Raw genomic sequence first — 13385 nt, forward strand, 5'->3', positions numbered from 1 at the left:
TTGAGCAGTAGTATATTTACCTAAAATTAAAAAAGAAGAAAACTTATCCAATTTAATTCTACTATGTATATTTTATTCACGACAGATACGTATTTCGCCTACGACTTGCAGGCTTCCTCAATGTCTGTTTTCGAACACTGTAGTTCGAAAACCGACACTGAGGAAGCCTGCAAGTCGTAGACGAAATACGTATCTGTCGTGAATAAAATATACATAGTAGAATTAAATTGGATAAGTTTTCTTCTTTTTTAATTTTAGGTTTCGTATTCTACTAAGACACTCCAAAAACTTCAGTCAGTAGTATATTGACCGACGGCGATGAGTTTGAGGTAGTCGATGAATTTGTCTACCTTGGCTCACTGGTAACGGCGGTCAATGATACCACCCGTGAGATTCTGAGGCGCATTATCAGCGGAAGTCGTGCTTACTACGGGCTCCACAAGCAATTGCGGTCGAGCAGACTAAAGGCCCAGACACAATGCATACGGATTTTACTATGTTGCGGAAATTTGACAGAAACCCCATGGAAAAACTGTTAAATTGCCGCAACGTAGTAAAATCCGTACGCATTGTGTCTGAGCCTTAAGTCCCCGTACAAAGTGCACCCGGTTGTTCTCTACGGGCATGAAACATGGACAATGCTCGAGGAGGACCTGCGAATGCTCGGAGTTTTCGAACGACGAGTGCTAAGACCGATCTTCGACGGCGTATGGAGGCGGAGGATGAACTATGAACTCACACAGCTCTATGGTGAGCCCAGTATCCAGAAGGTGGCTAAAGCTGGACGGATACGATGGGCAGGGCATGTTGCAAGAATGCTGGACAACTACTCTGCAAAGATGGTGTTCGCCTCAAATCCGGTAGGAAGACGACCAGGAGCGCAGCGAGCAAGATGGCTAGACCAGGTGGAGCGAGATCTGGCGAAGAGTACTCGGTGTCCGAGGAATTGGAAAGCGGTAGCCCTCAACCGAGTTACATGCAGAAACTTTGTTCACCAAGCTTTGTCTTAGGACGGCAAGCCACCTAAGTAAGTAAAAATTTTCGCACGTATATTGCCTCCACTTTGGTACATGTATGTCGACTAACATTTGAAAAGGGCGGATAAGCCAACTGTCAAACAGAACGAATGAGAGTTTATTTTCCTATGCTGCTCCAGCAAAAAATAACTCTCACTTGTTCTGTTTGACAGTTGGCTTATCCGCCCCTTTCAAATGTTGGTCGACATATGTTCTTATACGGTGTGAAATATACGTTCAGTATATCTCTGTTGCAAACGAGATAAACAAACCAAATGGTTTACTGGGCTGGCCCAGTTAACCAGTGCAATTAAATGTAAGAGTTATTTTTGCACTGTCAGTAGGCCTTATCGGAATAATATAGAATTCTGCATGAAGGAAGGGTGATGAGGGTTCTGAAAATAAGCCCATGCTAAAGTCACTTTGACATCGAATGGCCTGATTCTAGTAAGATTCGAACGCACAACCATTCGCTTGTAACCTTGCGGCTACAGAGCCCCCATTAAACATTGAATACGTTCTGCAGAATAATATTAAAAATCTTCCACAAGTAAGGTTTTTGTTTTTTATTTATTTACTTTTTTTTTAATTTTTATTTAGAATTTTGACCCAGGGTGGTTCGAGCTCTTTCAAGTAGTCGTCTCCATTCAAATCGAGCTTGGGTGACTCGTCTTCAATTTCAAAGACGTCTAAAAAGTCGCAAATCACTTTCGACCTGGTAGAGCTATCTTTGCACGTTGAATCCCTCTGTTCATGGTGCTGGATGATTGTTGTTGATGTAGAACCAAACATTGCCTGTAGTCGTGATTCATATACATTTGTCAGTCTCCGCTTTCAGTTTGTACCTACTCCACCAAATATCGTCCTTAGCACCTTTCGTTCTAACACGGATATCCTCCGTGAGCAGCGTCACAGCTTCAAGTCCATAAAGAACTACAGGTCTAATAAGGGTTCTATACATAGTCAGCTTCGTAGTGTTTTGTGAAGAACAATGCAGGCCCGATTTCCCGCTTGACTGCTTCGATGGAACTCCTTACTATAGTGTTGTTGTTCGCGATCACCAGCGATCCCAAATACAAGAACACCTTTACCAGTTCTTGTTCATCACCGTTGATGGTTACCGTCTGTCTCTTTCTTTCATGCTTTGGTCTTCGACGCATTAAATTTTAGCCCAACCCTCCTAGACTCCGTTTTCACAGGATTTCTCAATGAGACATCTTAGGTGGGCATTTGGATGTATTTTGAGCTCATCTGGACGTTCCGTAATATCCGTAATGTTTTATTCCCACGGGCCAAGATAGGGGCTAATATGGTAAATGAGGTATATGACTAGATTTTTCGACACGATTTCTTGGGTAGACATTTCGATGTATTTTAGGCCGATCTGGATATTCCGGAATATCTGATATCGATTTTACGAAACTCAAAACTGGCCATTTTGAATTTATGGTGAAACGGTACTGAATCCCAACATGGCCGGATCGATAGCACCTATATCCTCTACAGCAGGGGTTCCCAACCTTTTTTTGGTTCGCAAACCCCTTGGCGAAATTCCCTATACTATTCTGCAGCGAATTAAATTTTTGGCGAACCCCGGGGGTTCGCAAACCCCCATTTGGGAAACGCTGCTCTACAGAAACTATAGATTACAGAGTCGATAAGGCGCTCAAACTCGCTAAATTTTGAATCAATACGGAGAGTACCATCACAAATAAAGGTAACTCTTTTTCAACAACGTCAATGGTTGCTTACCAATCGTTCCGCACACTTTTGTTCTACAAAGTGTGAAAACTAGATCACCTATTTTAACTCACCTTGATCGGTTCTACCGGAACCTTGACCGGAACTCAAAATTGGTCATTAACAGACAAAATTCGTTAGTCAAATGTTTTCTTCCACACCTTTATGTTTTTCATTGGAGCCATGGTAACGCACTAGCGCGGCGCTACCATCAACATGGCGTTACAAGCAGAGTTGCCATTACAGAAAATCCTTTACAAATGTTCAGGCTTTTAAAAAACATCAAAGAGATTCCTTGTTTAAGTGCAATAAATGTGAAACTTAGCACACACGTTGACTCGTCTCCTAAATTCCAATATAGTATGTAACCTGTAAGCCTAATTATTATATAATTTCGTCTTAGTAATACATAATTTCTAATTAGAAGTTTAAATATATTTAATCATATTTAATTGTTTTGTACGCAGGTTTGCTACCTATAAAATCCATAAAATCATAACGAATATTCCTGAAACATTCCTCGAATAAAACAGATAAAACCAGGCAACTGGCGGCTCTGCTCTGATTACAAGAGCTGTCAAAAAGAGAAAACCAAAACATTGTTGCGCTGAGAGCTCGTGAAAATTTCATTCGCAAAATTTTCACCACATTTTTTGTGTTGTGCCGTTTGTCGCGTTAATTATAAATTTGGCTTAGAATATTTTGTTACGACTATTATTTGTTTCTTGTAACCAACCTAATAGTAAGAAGTCCAAGCCGAATTGCAATGACTAGTCCCTTTTCTGTGCGCTGAAAATACCCGTAACATCTGCCCTGCCTACTTTTTACGGTATCCCATCGAACGTAATCAGAGCAAAAAAATTGCGAGGTTCGGTTATCGACACCACTCAGCCAGTAACTGTTGCAAGAATGTTGGATTCAGAAGATGATTGCCAAGCGAAGCAGCAGCAGGAAGCTGATAAAAATACGGGTAATGAGTTTCCGGTTAAATCAATTACAAGCACAGAAGCTTCAACCGAAGATGCTAATAAGTTGAAGGATTTACAACAAGAGCTGAAAAGAGTGCGCGAAGAGTTCAATCAACAGCGAGCAAAAATGAAGGACTTATTTCTTGCAAAAGAAGGTAGGAAAAGTTACAACATATTGGTACCTTTGTGATAATTGATTTTTTACTTCTCTGCAGCGGAATGCAAACGATTTATAAAGGAAGCTGCTATATCCCGGAAAGAACTGGAGGAAGCCAAATCGCAAATGATGGTAATGGAGTACAGCCGAGAGAAAGATCTGGAGGACCAGAACCGGCGGGCACAGGAGGAGATTCAGACCCTGCAACAGTTGGTGCAGGATACAGTCGACGAGTCAACCTACAGCCACGCAGAAATTCGCCGCCTAGCGGATGAGAACGAGCGATTGCGAATAGAACAACAGGAACTAAAAGAGTCACTGGCTGCCGCTCAACAGGTTTACATTAGTCAGTTGAGCACGGCAACGGAAAGTGCTAAAGTGGGGTTTTGTTTGTTACAGGATACACCACCGGGACTGGCACCAGTTTTGAATCAGGCAAAGAAGATAATTCGTAAACTAGGGGCTGCCGATACCGGTAGTCACGACAACCTGGAGGACTCGATGCGGAAGGTAAACAAATATGTACGTACCAGCCGAAAAGTTTGCTTTTTCTATTGTGTTTCGTTTGTCATTGTAATTTGGGCTTGTCTTAAAAATGAGATGTGAAGTTTTGGGGTGTCAGTGAATTTCAAGATATTTGCTTATTTACAGGCTCAAGAAGATGCCGAAGTTTTACGGTCTTTGGTAGTTCCGTTGGAAGAGGAAATCAAAACATTAAAGGAAAAACTACGTCGTGCCTACGAAGAGATGGAGTCCCAGCGAGGAAAGGATATAGTCAATCAGCCGGAGTCTGCGTTGGTTGGAATGTTGAAAGAAGCTAGGGGTGAAACCGATTCCGAAGCAACGAGAGAAACGGCACCCTCACCGGCTGCGACGTGCGAGATGTGCTCCAACTACGAGATGAAATTGGTTCAATGTCAAGAGCAGATAAATGGTGAAAAGCAGAAAGTGCAGCAATTGGAGAAGAGTGTCGAACGGATGAAGGAGGAATTGGCCAAAGAGGGTGCTATGCGCGGTGATTTGGAAGCTCAGTGGCAACAGAAACGTGAGGAGCATAAAGCGGAAGTGCTCCGGCTGAACGAGCTGACCGGCCGAGCCGAACAGGAACTGACCAAGCTGAGGAAAGGCTACGGTCAACTGAAGCAGAGCGTCAACGATGAACTGCAGAAGCTGACGGACGAACGAGAACAGGTGATTGTTGGTAAAACTAGCGCGAAGAACAGTTTCCTTCTCAAGTGTCGGAAGGTTTTAGGTTGAGTCTGGACGTAGAATTATTTTTTCTTTTTGTTTATTGAAGTGTTTTGGTACATAAAGTTTGATTTTGTTATTTCAAGAATTGGTTAAATATAACACATCAAAAATTTGTTAAAATATAAAGCAATTCAACGTCAGCCATTTCTAAAGCAAGCCGCTTTTTTCAGGTCTATCGACACCTGGACATGCTCCAGAAGGATAATGATTTTCTCTCAGGCAAATATCTCGAAAACTCGGAAATGCTCAAGGATCAGGAGATTAATCTTCCACAAAGTATCGATGAGCTGCACGAGCTGGTGCTAACACTACACGAGAATCTGATCGTTACTAAGGCGGGATGTGAATTTGCGGAACGCAAAACGCTTAGCATGCAGGACGAAGTAGCGTTACTTCGAGACCAGCAGCACTCTCGCGAACGCGATCTACGTCGGGTCGAGCGGGACTATTCAAATAAGCTTACACAGCTTGAAGAGCAGCTGCGACAGCAGTATCAGCACTATCAACGGTTGGCTGCCCACAAGGAAGATTTAGAACGTGCAGAGGGCGAAAGTAAACGTCAAATTTCGGAATTGCGGATGCAAACAATCGAATTACAGGCCACCAACGAGAAACTGGACAAGCAAAACGTTGATTTGCGAACCAAGATGAGCGTACTGCAGGAGGATCTCGCCAACAACGAGGCGGTGCAGAAGGATTTCGTTAAACTATCTCAATCACTGCAGATGCAGCTGGAGAAAATCCGCTCGGCCGATACGCAGGTACGCTGGCAGGACGAGGAAGATGTGGACCAGTGTCCCAACTGTCGGAAGGAATTTACGGTGACGAGACGAAAGCAGCACTGTCGTCACTGCGGAACCATCTACTGTCAGCCGTGCCTGGCTAAGACGGTTCCCAGCGGTCCCAGTCGGCGACCGGCGCGGGTTTGCGATGTGTGCCATACGCTGCTCGTACAGGATACGGCACCGTATTTCAGCAGAGAACCGCCGCAATCGCCCTAATCCGCTGCATTGAATGCTTATCGTTTGTTACGCTATGGAACATTGTTCAGAGCTGTGACCCGGGGGTAGTAGCAATTTCCAACACTCGACAGCAGATAACCGTTTAGAATCCAAAGTGCTAGAAGTGATGATATCGTTGCGTAATATGTTTTATTCTTTAAATTAAAGTTTTAGTGTAAATTTTCCTTCACTTGGTCGTAATAAAATCATGAAAATAGAAACCTAAAAGTTTTATTTTTGCATGGCACAGTCATCGTAACTTTGAATTCGTGTTCGTGTTGATTAATAACATTTATTTATGAGACATTCAAGCATAGTTTTTCGTGTTTTCGCCGGACTTCTTAAAACTACCACATGCATTTTGATTTTGCCCAAACGCCAGATATACGCTCTCGATAATCGCGTTAAACAACAATAAGTTTTTGCGCTACTCTTATAGTATATAATATAATACATAGGTAAATGCAATAGATAGCATCGTATATGAATGATATTAAGCGAGTGCAATTATAATTATCGATCGGTTTTGCTTCCTCTTTGGGGGTGGTTTCAATCAGTGAAACAACCTCTAGGAAAGATGAAAACAATTTTCCACAGCCAGGGCGTGTGAGTTTAAACTATCATCAAGGATTAACACAAACTAAGCAACATTGTTAACATCCTTTTCCCACTCAGATTTCTAGCATGTTCCTCCTGTTAAGTGACTCTAAACCTAGTGGTATGCTGCATACATGGCACTGCCATCCGAGTTCTTAGAAGTAATTATTGTAAGATGTTCGTAGCAAATGTAAGATAATTCAAATCCCAAAATGTTGATGCTAATTTTGCATTTCGTTTGAGAACTTTCAACCGTTAGTAATCGATTTCCTGAATACACCTACCGAGGTTTCCAATATTTCTGTTAGTTTTTTATACTGTTGCATTAAGAAAACGTTAGTCAATATTGAAATCACTAAGACCGTGCAGTCGTTAATCGATTGTATAACATTTCGCAGAAGTACATATCACGGTGGGCGGTATGCCATTTCGGCGAAAATCGTCCAGCGGTAAATCCCATTGAGCGGAAAACCATTTGGCGCAGTCAGTACACTATTTGTATACGGTAGACTGTTTCGCGGTATAACACTCAAGTACGTTGTGTCCCTCAATTTCTGATGCCAAATGCTGTAAATTACCCAATGAAGTCCCATTACAAGTGTGTCTTTATCATACTGGAAGACTTCTGTCGGGAGTCTGTCCTTTCCGGTAATTCCATTCATCTCCAGCTACCCGATACCTTCAAGATCGGGCTCGTCGTACGTTCGAATCTCGGCTAGCTGGTGTTTGCTTGATAAAGCCAGTAGAACCATTGTACTAGCCCTATAGTTGTCCTGCACTCTAACGGCCGGCTGCGAAGTCTGTCTATAAAGAAAGGCGTTTAAGCCCAAAACCTTGCTTTGCTGCCCTCTGTCTAGCGCTTTCTCGACCTTAAGTTCGTTGTGAACCAATTCCGCGCTCGTCGATACTTGGTGAAATTCTCTCTCGTGGCATTGCTCTCGGCAGCTTGCGGGTTATCCAATTGCGGAATGTTTAGCCGAGGAAAATAATCAACAAACTTTTCTCAAACTACATTATTTGATGGGGATTCACAAACTTCACTCTCCATGAAAAGATTATGGATCTTGAATATTTTATGGCGTACCTATTCCCGTTGACTCACTGTTCCTGTTGTCGCACTGAACTTTTGACTACTCCTCCACACTACTATTTGATATATAAAGTTATGAATTTATTTTTCTGTTTGTTGTAAGTACAGATGAAATATTAACTGGTGAAAAACAGAGGCTCGATTTCCAACTTGAATGCGTCGTTGGATCGCTTTCGCGCGTCGTTGGTTGGACTCGTATTATTGTCGGTAGTAACCATAGATCCCAAATATACGAACTCATCAACCACTTCCAGTTCATCACCATCAATCCGTGGGAGGCAAACGTTGCTTTCTCTGGAGTCTCTTCCTACCGTATATTTGATTTTCGACGCATTGATTTGTAACCCTATCCTCCTAGCCTCCGTTTTTAGTCTGACGTAGATTGCCTCCGCCGTCGCAAGGTTTCCAGTAATGATGTCGAGGTCGTCTGCGAAGTTTCCTACTCTTGCTGAAGATCGTTCCTCTCGTTTCGATGCCCGCTCACCGGATCACACATTCATTAGCGATATTGAATAACATACAGGACTGTTCATCCCCTTGCCACAACCCTCCGCGCGATTCGAAAGAACGCGAGAGCGTCCCCTAAACGCGCACGTAGCGCATCACTCGCTCCCGAGTAGCTTTGACCCGTACTCGTGCATTACCTGCCATAGCTGTTCTCGTTCAACCGTATCGTATGCTGCCATGAAATCCACGAAAATATGATGCGTGAACATGTTGTACTCTCGACTTTTCTGGAGGATTTATCTCAAAGTAAAAATTTGATCCGTAGTAGCACAGGCCCCCATAAAGCCCGCCTGATATTGCCCTACGAATTCTCTTGCTATAGCTATATGCTATAGACGACGCAACAAAATCTGGGAGAGCACCTTGTAGGCGGCGTTGACCAACGTGATGCCGCGCTAATTACAGCAAATTAGCCGGTCGCCCTCTTTGTAGATGGGACAGACTACACCTTCCATCCACTCCTCCGGTAGTTTCTCCTCCTCCCAAATTCTAGAAATTATCCAATGAAGTTCCGTTGCTGGCGGTACTTGGCCATTTTTTGCGGAGCTCTGCCGGGAGCCGGTCCTGTCCGGCGGCTCTATTATTCTACAGCTGACGATTTCTCGCCGGATCTCTTCGAGATCGGGAGCCGGCTCGCTGTTATCGTTTGTAGGTACTTGTAGGAATTGTGAAATTCTATGATCTGGCAGTATATGTGCTGTGAGCCGAATAAATGTTTGATAATAGTTTGTAAAGCCATTTTCACACCTCTAAGCAACCCCAAAACAGTTTAATGTCTGTGGATGTTTAGGAACGGATTAATTAGCAGAAAAATTCTCTATCAAGCTTGTTCATCAGCTTTTTGGAGAGAGCTCAAAGTAGCTTAAACATCACTTGTTCAAACACCATTCAACTGCTTACTTTATGCAACTTGGATCGCCTTAAACCAACCTGTAAACAGCAATTGCTCTTGCAATTCAGCTACCGTTGTTACTTGGGCATCTATTGGCTTAGGTCTTCATACCGCTCACTGGTGCGTTCAAATTTGGAATCCACATCTCCAGAAGCTTCGTATCGATGCTGTATCAACGGAAATTTGTACGTTTTGCTCTTCAATGTAGAAACCAACCTCTTCCGCGGCTGGGTTGTCGGTTACACTGCTACTACGAAAGTCGTTGCCAACTTATAAATTTGGACAGTAATCCGGTGTCGGATTCAATGTTAGAACAGTCAGAACAGAGCAATGCCCAGCATTGCTCAACAATATTCGACTACAGATACAACTAAGAACTCTGTGAAGTTAGGGATTTCTATTACTTGACAAATCACGGCATGTACGGTCTACGGTACAACCGTTGGTTTTTCAAGAGAGCGGCAGAATGTTATGACTTTAAATTGTAATTAAAGTTGTTTACGCTGGAACGTTTTCCGCGACGTGACGTTCGCCGAAATGTTATACAATATTGTTAATCGTTAGTTTTTTGGTCGGAAAAACAAATAAAAACAGTACCTATCGTGAAATTTTTACTGTTGCAATTTCGAAGATCGGCGAAAAAAAACATTCTTTGCAGTTTTCCACCACTGCACTGTGGAAAATTTTGAAAAAAAAATTGTTTGCTGATATATTTTTCTCTGATTGCCGAGAAAATTTGTTTATGAAAATTACGATTTTTTCTGGTTCCTGATATATGATTTTTTTGAGTAATGACCAGATGACCAAACAAATTGGAAAACTTTGGGAAATGTGAAATTTTTTTTAAAGACTACTCTCATTTATAAGTCCATTGGCTATGCTCCCGTACAAAATTTCATAAAATCCTGGAACTGTGACCCATTTTATAAAAAATAATTTGTGAGAATATCGTAATTTTCCGGTTTATCCAATTTTGCAATGTTCACAGTAAGCATTTATGTAGTTTTTTGTTAACAAAATGATAAATTAAAACAATCTGCAATTTAACAGTAGCCAGTTGAAAAATAGTTCGCTACATGTCTTTAAAAAATTAGAATTACGAGGTAGAAGTAACACTAGATTACTTACCGGTCTTATAATTGAATAATTATCCTAATTAAATAAAAATTATAAACAATATCAAATTGAAATATCTTCCGCTTCCCTTACGCTGCAGTTAAACAGTTGAGTAGTAAGAAAATCAGTACTCATTTAGACCTATTGCTAGAACGGTAGGTATATCAGTAATTCGCAGAAATCGGCTCCGAAATCTAAGGACTAGATAGATCTTCAGTGGTGGTGGTTAATTGGCGAGAAGTCAACAATTTTCAACAGCACTACTTACTACAAATCCAAACAGAATTTAACCCGCGAGTCCACTGGCCCGACTTTTGATGATCGCCGATTGCTCTTGGTTGGATGTCATTGCGCAAGCTTTTCATTGTCCGCTTCCGGGTGGTCCACTTCCGCCGGCCGACTGGTTATACTTGGACGACGGTCCACGATCGTAAAATATCATGTAAGCCGAACTGCTTAGCACTTCCTCAATAGTAACCTCTTTTACAACGGTATCCGATGTATAGTACCACCTGAAACAAATCAAAAATCCATCAAAACTGCTCACTCCATCAAACACCACACCAAAACGCACTTGTGAGAGTTTCGCAATGCACCGCGCCTGTAAGTTACGAAATGTCCACTGTTGGCTTCCCCAGAATGCACGATTACCGCTAGCAAACGGTACAGGTTTTTCGGAAACATTGCACCGAATGTGTACGATCCGAAGTTGAACGCACTTCCTACCGAACCTACCGGCGTAGACTGCTCGGTTCCTCCACCGACCACCGATGCCTCGTAGGCAGCCGCCCCCAGGCTAGCGGAGTAAAGAGACATCGTCGATCCCCACGGAGTGCTCATTGCGCTGTTCAAACTGGGCTGCACGAAGCTGTACGGAGCCATAGAAAGGGTCTCCGGAAAATGAACGAAATCCTGCCGCTTGTAGGCATGTCCACTCGGAAGCCACGTTGTACGTGCAATGTGAACACACAGACACGACGGTAATTTACTGAAAGTGAGCGTTTTTGTGTGCGTAGTAGTTTCATTGCACGACTCGCACTGGACTCCATTTAATGTTTCCGGCTGTATAAACTCCGTCAGCAAATTACCAATCGAAATTCCGGGATTTTTAATTTCCGGAAGTGACAGAGTAATACTATCAAATTTGTCGTATCGAACAACGGACTTATAGCCACACCCGGAACAACAAAGTTGGCTGCTGAGACCTCCTCGAAAGGGGTGGGGCACTTGAATCTGTTGTCTGTCACCCCAAACAGAGACACGCCCTGGTCCCCGTGTCAATCGTTCTAGTGATCTGCACGATCCTGAAGATCTTTTATTTAGCGTACCATTTCCAGTCATCTCGGTGGCTAGGATCGATTTCGGCCGACTAGGACGTCCAGAAAAAGTAGAAATAATCGATGGTGGCGAACCCGCGCAATCCATCAGTGATCCATCCTGTACGGCCATGGAATCCTCAGTTTCCGTACAGGTTGAATGAGGAGAGTCCGGAGTATGTGCCTCAGAACGCGTATACCGCGTTAAATTGGTGGATTCATCGTATTCAGCATTGGCAAAGTCCGAAAGCATTGCGCTTGATGGCCGAGCTGGAGGCATAATTGATTGTAGTTCCAACTCACCAAGGGCGTCCGAAAGGCATCCAATCTTCTTCGGCTTAGTCACCTCCTCCTCCAAGGAATTCAACAGCACATGAAGAAGTTCGTGGGTATCGTGCTCATCCGGCGGAATAACCCAGCCCAACGAGTGAAGGGCCCTGATTACCGCCCCCGGAGAGTACGGGTCACCACGAAGGGTAGGATGCGTCCCGTTTACCACCTCCAGCACGTTCTGCAGCGAGCTGACTAGGCTTTTCTTATCTTTGGTATTGTGCAGCTGAAGCCAGGCTATAAATTGGGGACATGCTGCTAAAGCTTGCAGCAAAGTGTTGAGGAAACAGGTCTTTCCAAAATTATGCAACCCAGCAATCTGGCCTCGCCTCTGACGCAATCTTGACGAACCTTAAGCGAAAGAAAGTGTTAACACAGCGAAAGTATTGGAAACTTTCTACCGAGGCATCTCTTATCAAATATAAGCTTGATTATCGATTTTTCTTACCAGAGGGGCCCCAAAACACAAAGGCACCAACGACAACAGCAGCGGTTACACCCGCTGCCATTAGCAGTTTATCACCTTCCATTGTTACAACAGAAACTTTAAGAACATTCCGCGCAGGAAACACTTAACTTAGTTAATAATTAGATTGCTATTTTGAAAAATAAAAAGCACGAATGTTGCTAATCCTGCAATTTCGACAGATGATTTTTGTTGTTTACGATTTCTCTTGTTACGATTTGGCAGATCCAGCCGTTAGCGTCGTTACCATCAGTTACCACCGTTATCGAAGATTACGACGTATACCGTTACTGTATTCTTAATGATCAAAGCGCCACCTATATGGTAAAACCACGTAAAAATATAGGGGAATGCGACATTACCGAATAGCAAGCCGAATAGTCACTACCGTATATTTTTGATCATTTTTGATCTGTACCCCGGTGGTATGAATGCGTTCCAAGGGTAAGTGGCTTAGAACATTGTTGCAGGCACAATTTAAGGAACAGCTTACCTCATTGATTACAATTGCGGTACATTCATTTCACAGTTCATGGCACACTGTGGCCCACCTTTTTGACATTTAAACAGTCAAAACAGTCTGGCTGGGCGCAGGCGAGTTCGGCAGGTTTCACACGATCAGCACCTCAGCGGCACAGTAAGGCACAGACTGAACAAAATTTCTATGAATGAGGTGAACGGGATGTTCTCAGCGACGTACCTTTGGTCGAGACAGTAACAGCAATGCTCTGCCGAGTTAAAGTTGAAAAGCATCATCAACATGCACAGTTGTCCCTTCGGAAGCTCCAATGTAGACTATTCTATACGAGGCGAATAGTGTGGTGTGGTGTAAAATTCGTCGTGCCAGGTCGCCCGCTTAGCAAAACAAGCCCCAATTAATGACAAAAAGCAATTCTACGCGAAGTTAACGGGAAACAAGCAGTAATTAACTTTTCGTC

General features: G+C 43.1%; 2 protein-coding genes across 3 annotated transcripts; one reads left to right on the top strand and one right to left on the bottom strand.

The window, feature by feature from the left end:
* Nucleotides 1–3373: 3373 nt before the first annotated feature.
* LOC128740288 (rab GTPase-binding effector protein 1) lies at nt 3374–6329 on the top strand. Of its 2 annotated transcripts, none has more exons than XM_053835828.1 (5): nt 3374–3879; nt 3940–4217; nt 4281–4403; nt 4533–5072; nt 5303–6329. In XM_053835828.1, exons 1-5 carry the CDS (start codon nt 3666–3668, stop codon nt 6131–6133), a joined length of 1986 nt encoding a protein of 661 aa, XP_053691803.1. In that variant the 5' UTR covers nt 3374–3665; the 3' UTR covers nt 6134–6329. The 2 variants fall into 2 exon arrangements, with proteins under 2 accessions (XP_053691803.1, XP_053691811.1); XM_053835836.1 differs by having other exon boundaries at nt 4281–4391.
* Nucleotides 6330–6418: 89 nt separating this feature from the next.
* Nucleotides 6419–12602, bottom strand: LOC128733147 (ubiquitin carboxyl-terminal hydrolase 30 homolog). Its single transcript, XM_053826777.1, has 3 exons — nt 12430–12602; nt 10910–12332; nt 6419–10847 (listed from the first exon to the last, which is right to left on the bottom strand). The coding sequence occupies exons 1-3, from the start codon at nt 12509–12511 to the stop codon at nt 10697–10699; spliced, it is 1656 nt and encodes a 551-aa protein (XP_053682752.1). The 5' UTR covers nt 12512–12602; the 3' UTR covers nt 6419–10696.
* Between the last annotated feature and the right edge of the window lie 783 nt (nt 12603–13385).

Source organism: Sabethes cyaneus, chromosome 1 (assembly GCF_943734655.1).
Source record: "Sabethes cyaneus chromosome 1, idSabCyanKW18_F2, whole genome shotgun sequence".
In the NCBI taxonomy this organism is placed as follows: domain Eukaryota; kingdom Metazoa; phylum Arthropoda; class Insecta; order Diptera; family Culicidae; genus Sabethes; species Sabethes cyaneus.

Excerpts from the sequence above, each read along its gene's own strand:
- LOC128740288 (XM_053835828.1), top strand. The coding sequence starts at position 3,666 with ATGTTGGATTCAGAAGATGATTGCCAAGCGAAGCAGCAGCAGGAAGCT. Across the intron at positions 3,880-3,939 it reads CTTATTTCTTGCAAAAGAAG|CGGAATGCAAACGATTTATA; the intron begins GTAGGAAAAGTT and ends ACTTCTCTGCAG. Across the intron at positions 5,073-5,302 it reads TGACGGACGAACGAGAACAG|GTCTATCGACACCTGGACAT; the intron begins GTGATTGTTGGT and ends CGCTTTTTTCAG.
- LOC128733147 (XM_053826777.1), bottom strand. The coding sequence starts at position 12,511 with ATGGAAGGTGATAAACTGCTAATGGCAGCGGGTGTAACCGCTGCTGTT. Across the intron at positions 12,333-12,429 it reads TGTGTTTTGGGGCCCCTCTG|GTTCGTCAAGATTGCGTCAG; the intron begins GTAAGAAAAATC and ends CTTTCGCTTAAG. Across the intron at positions 10,848-10,909 it reads GCATTGCGAAACTCTCACAA|GTGGTACTATACATCGGATA; the intron begins GTGCGTTTTGGT and ends GATTTGTTTCAG.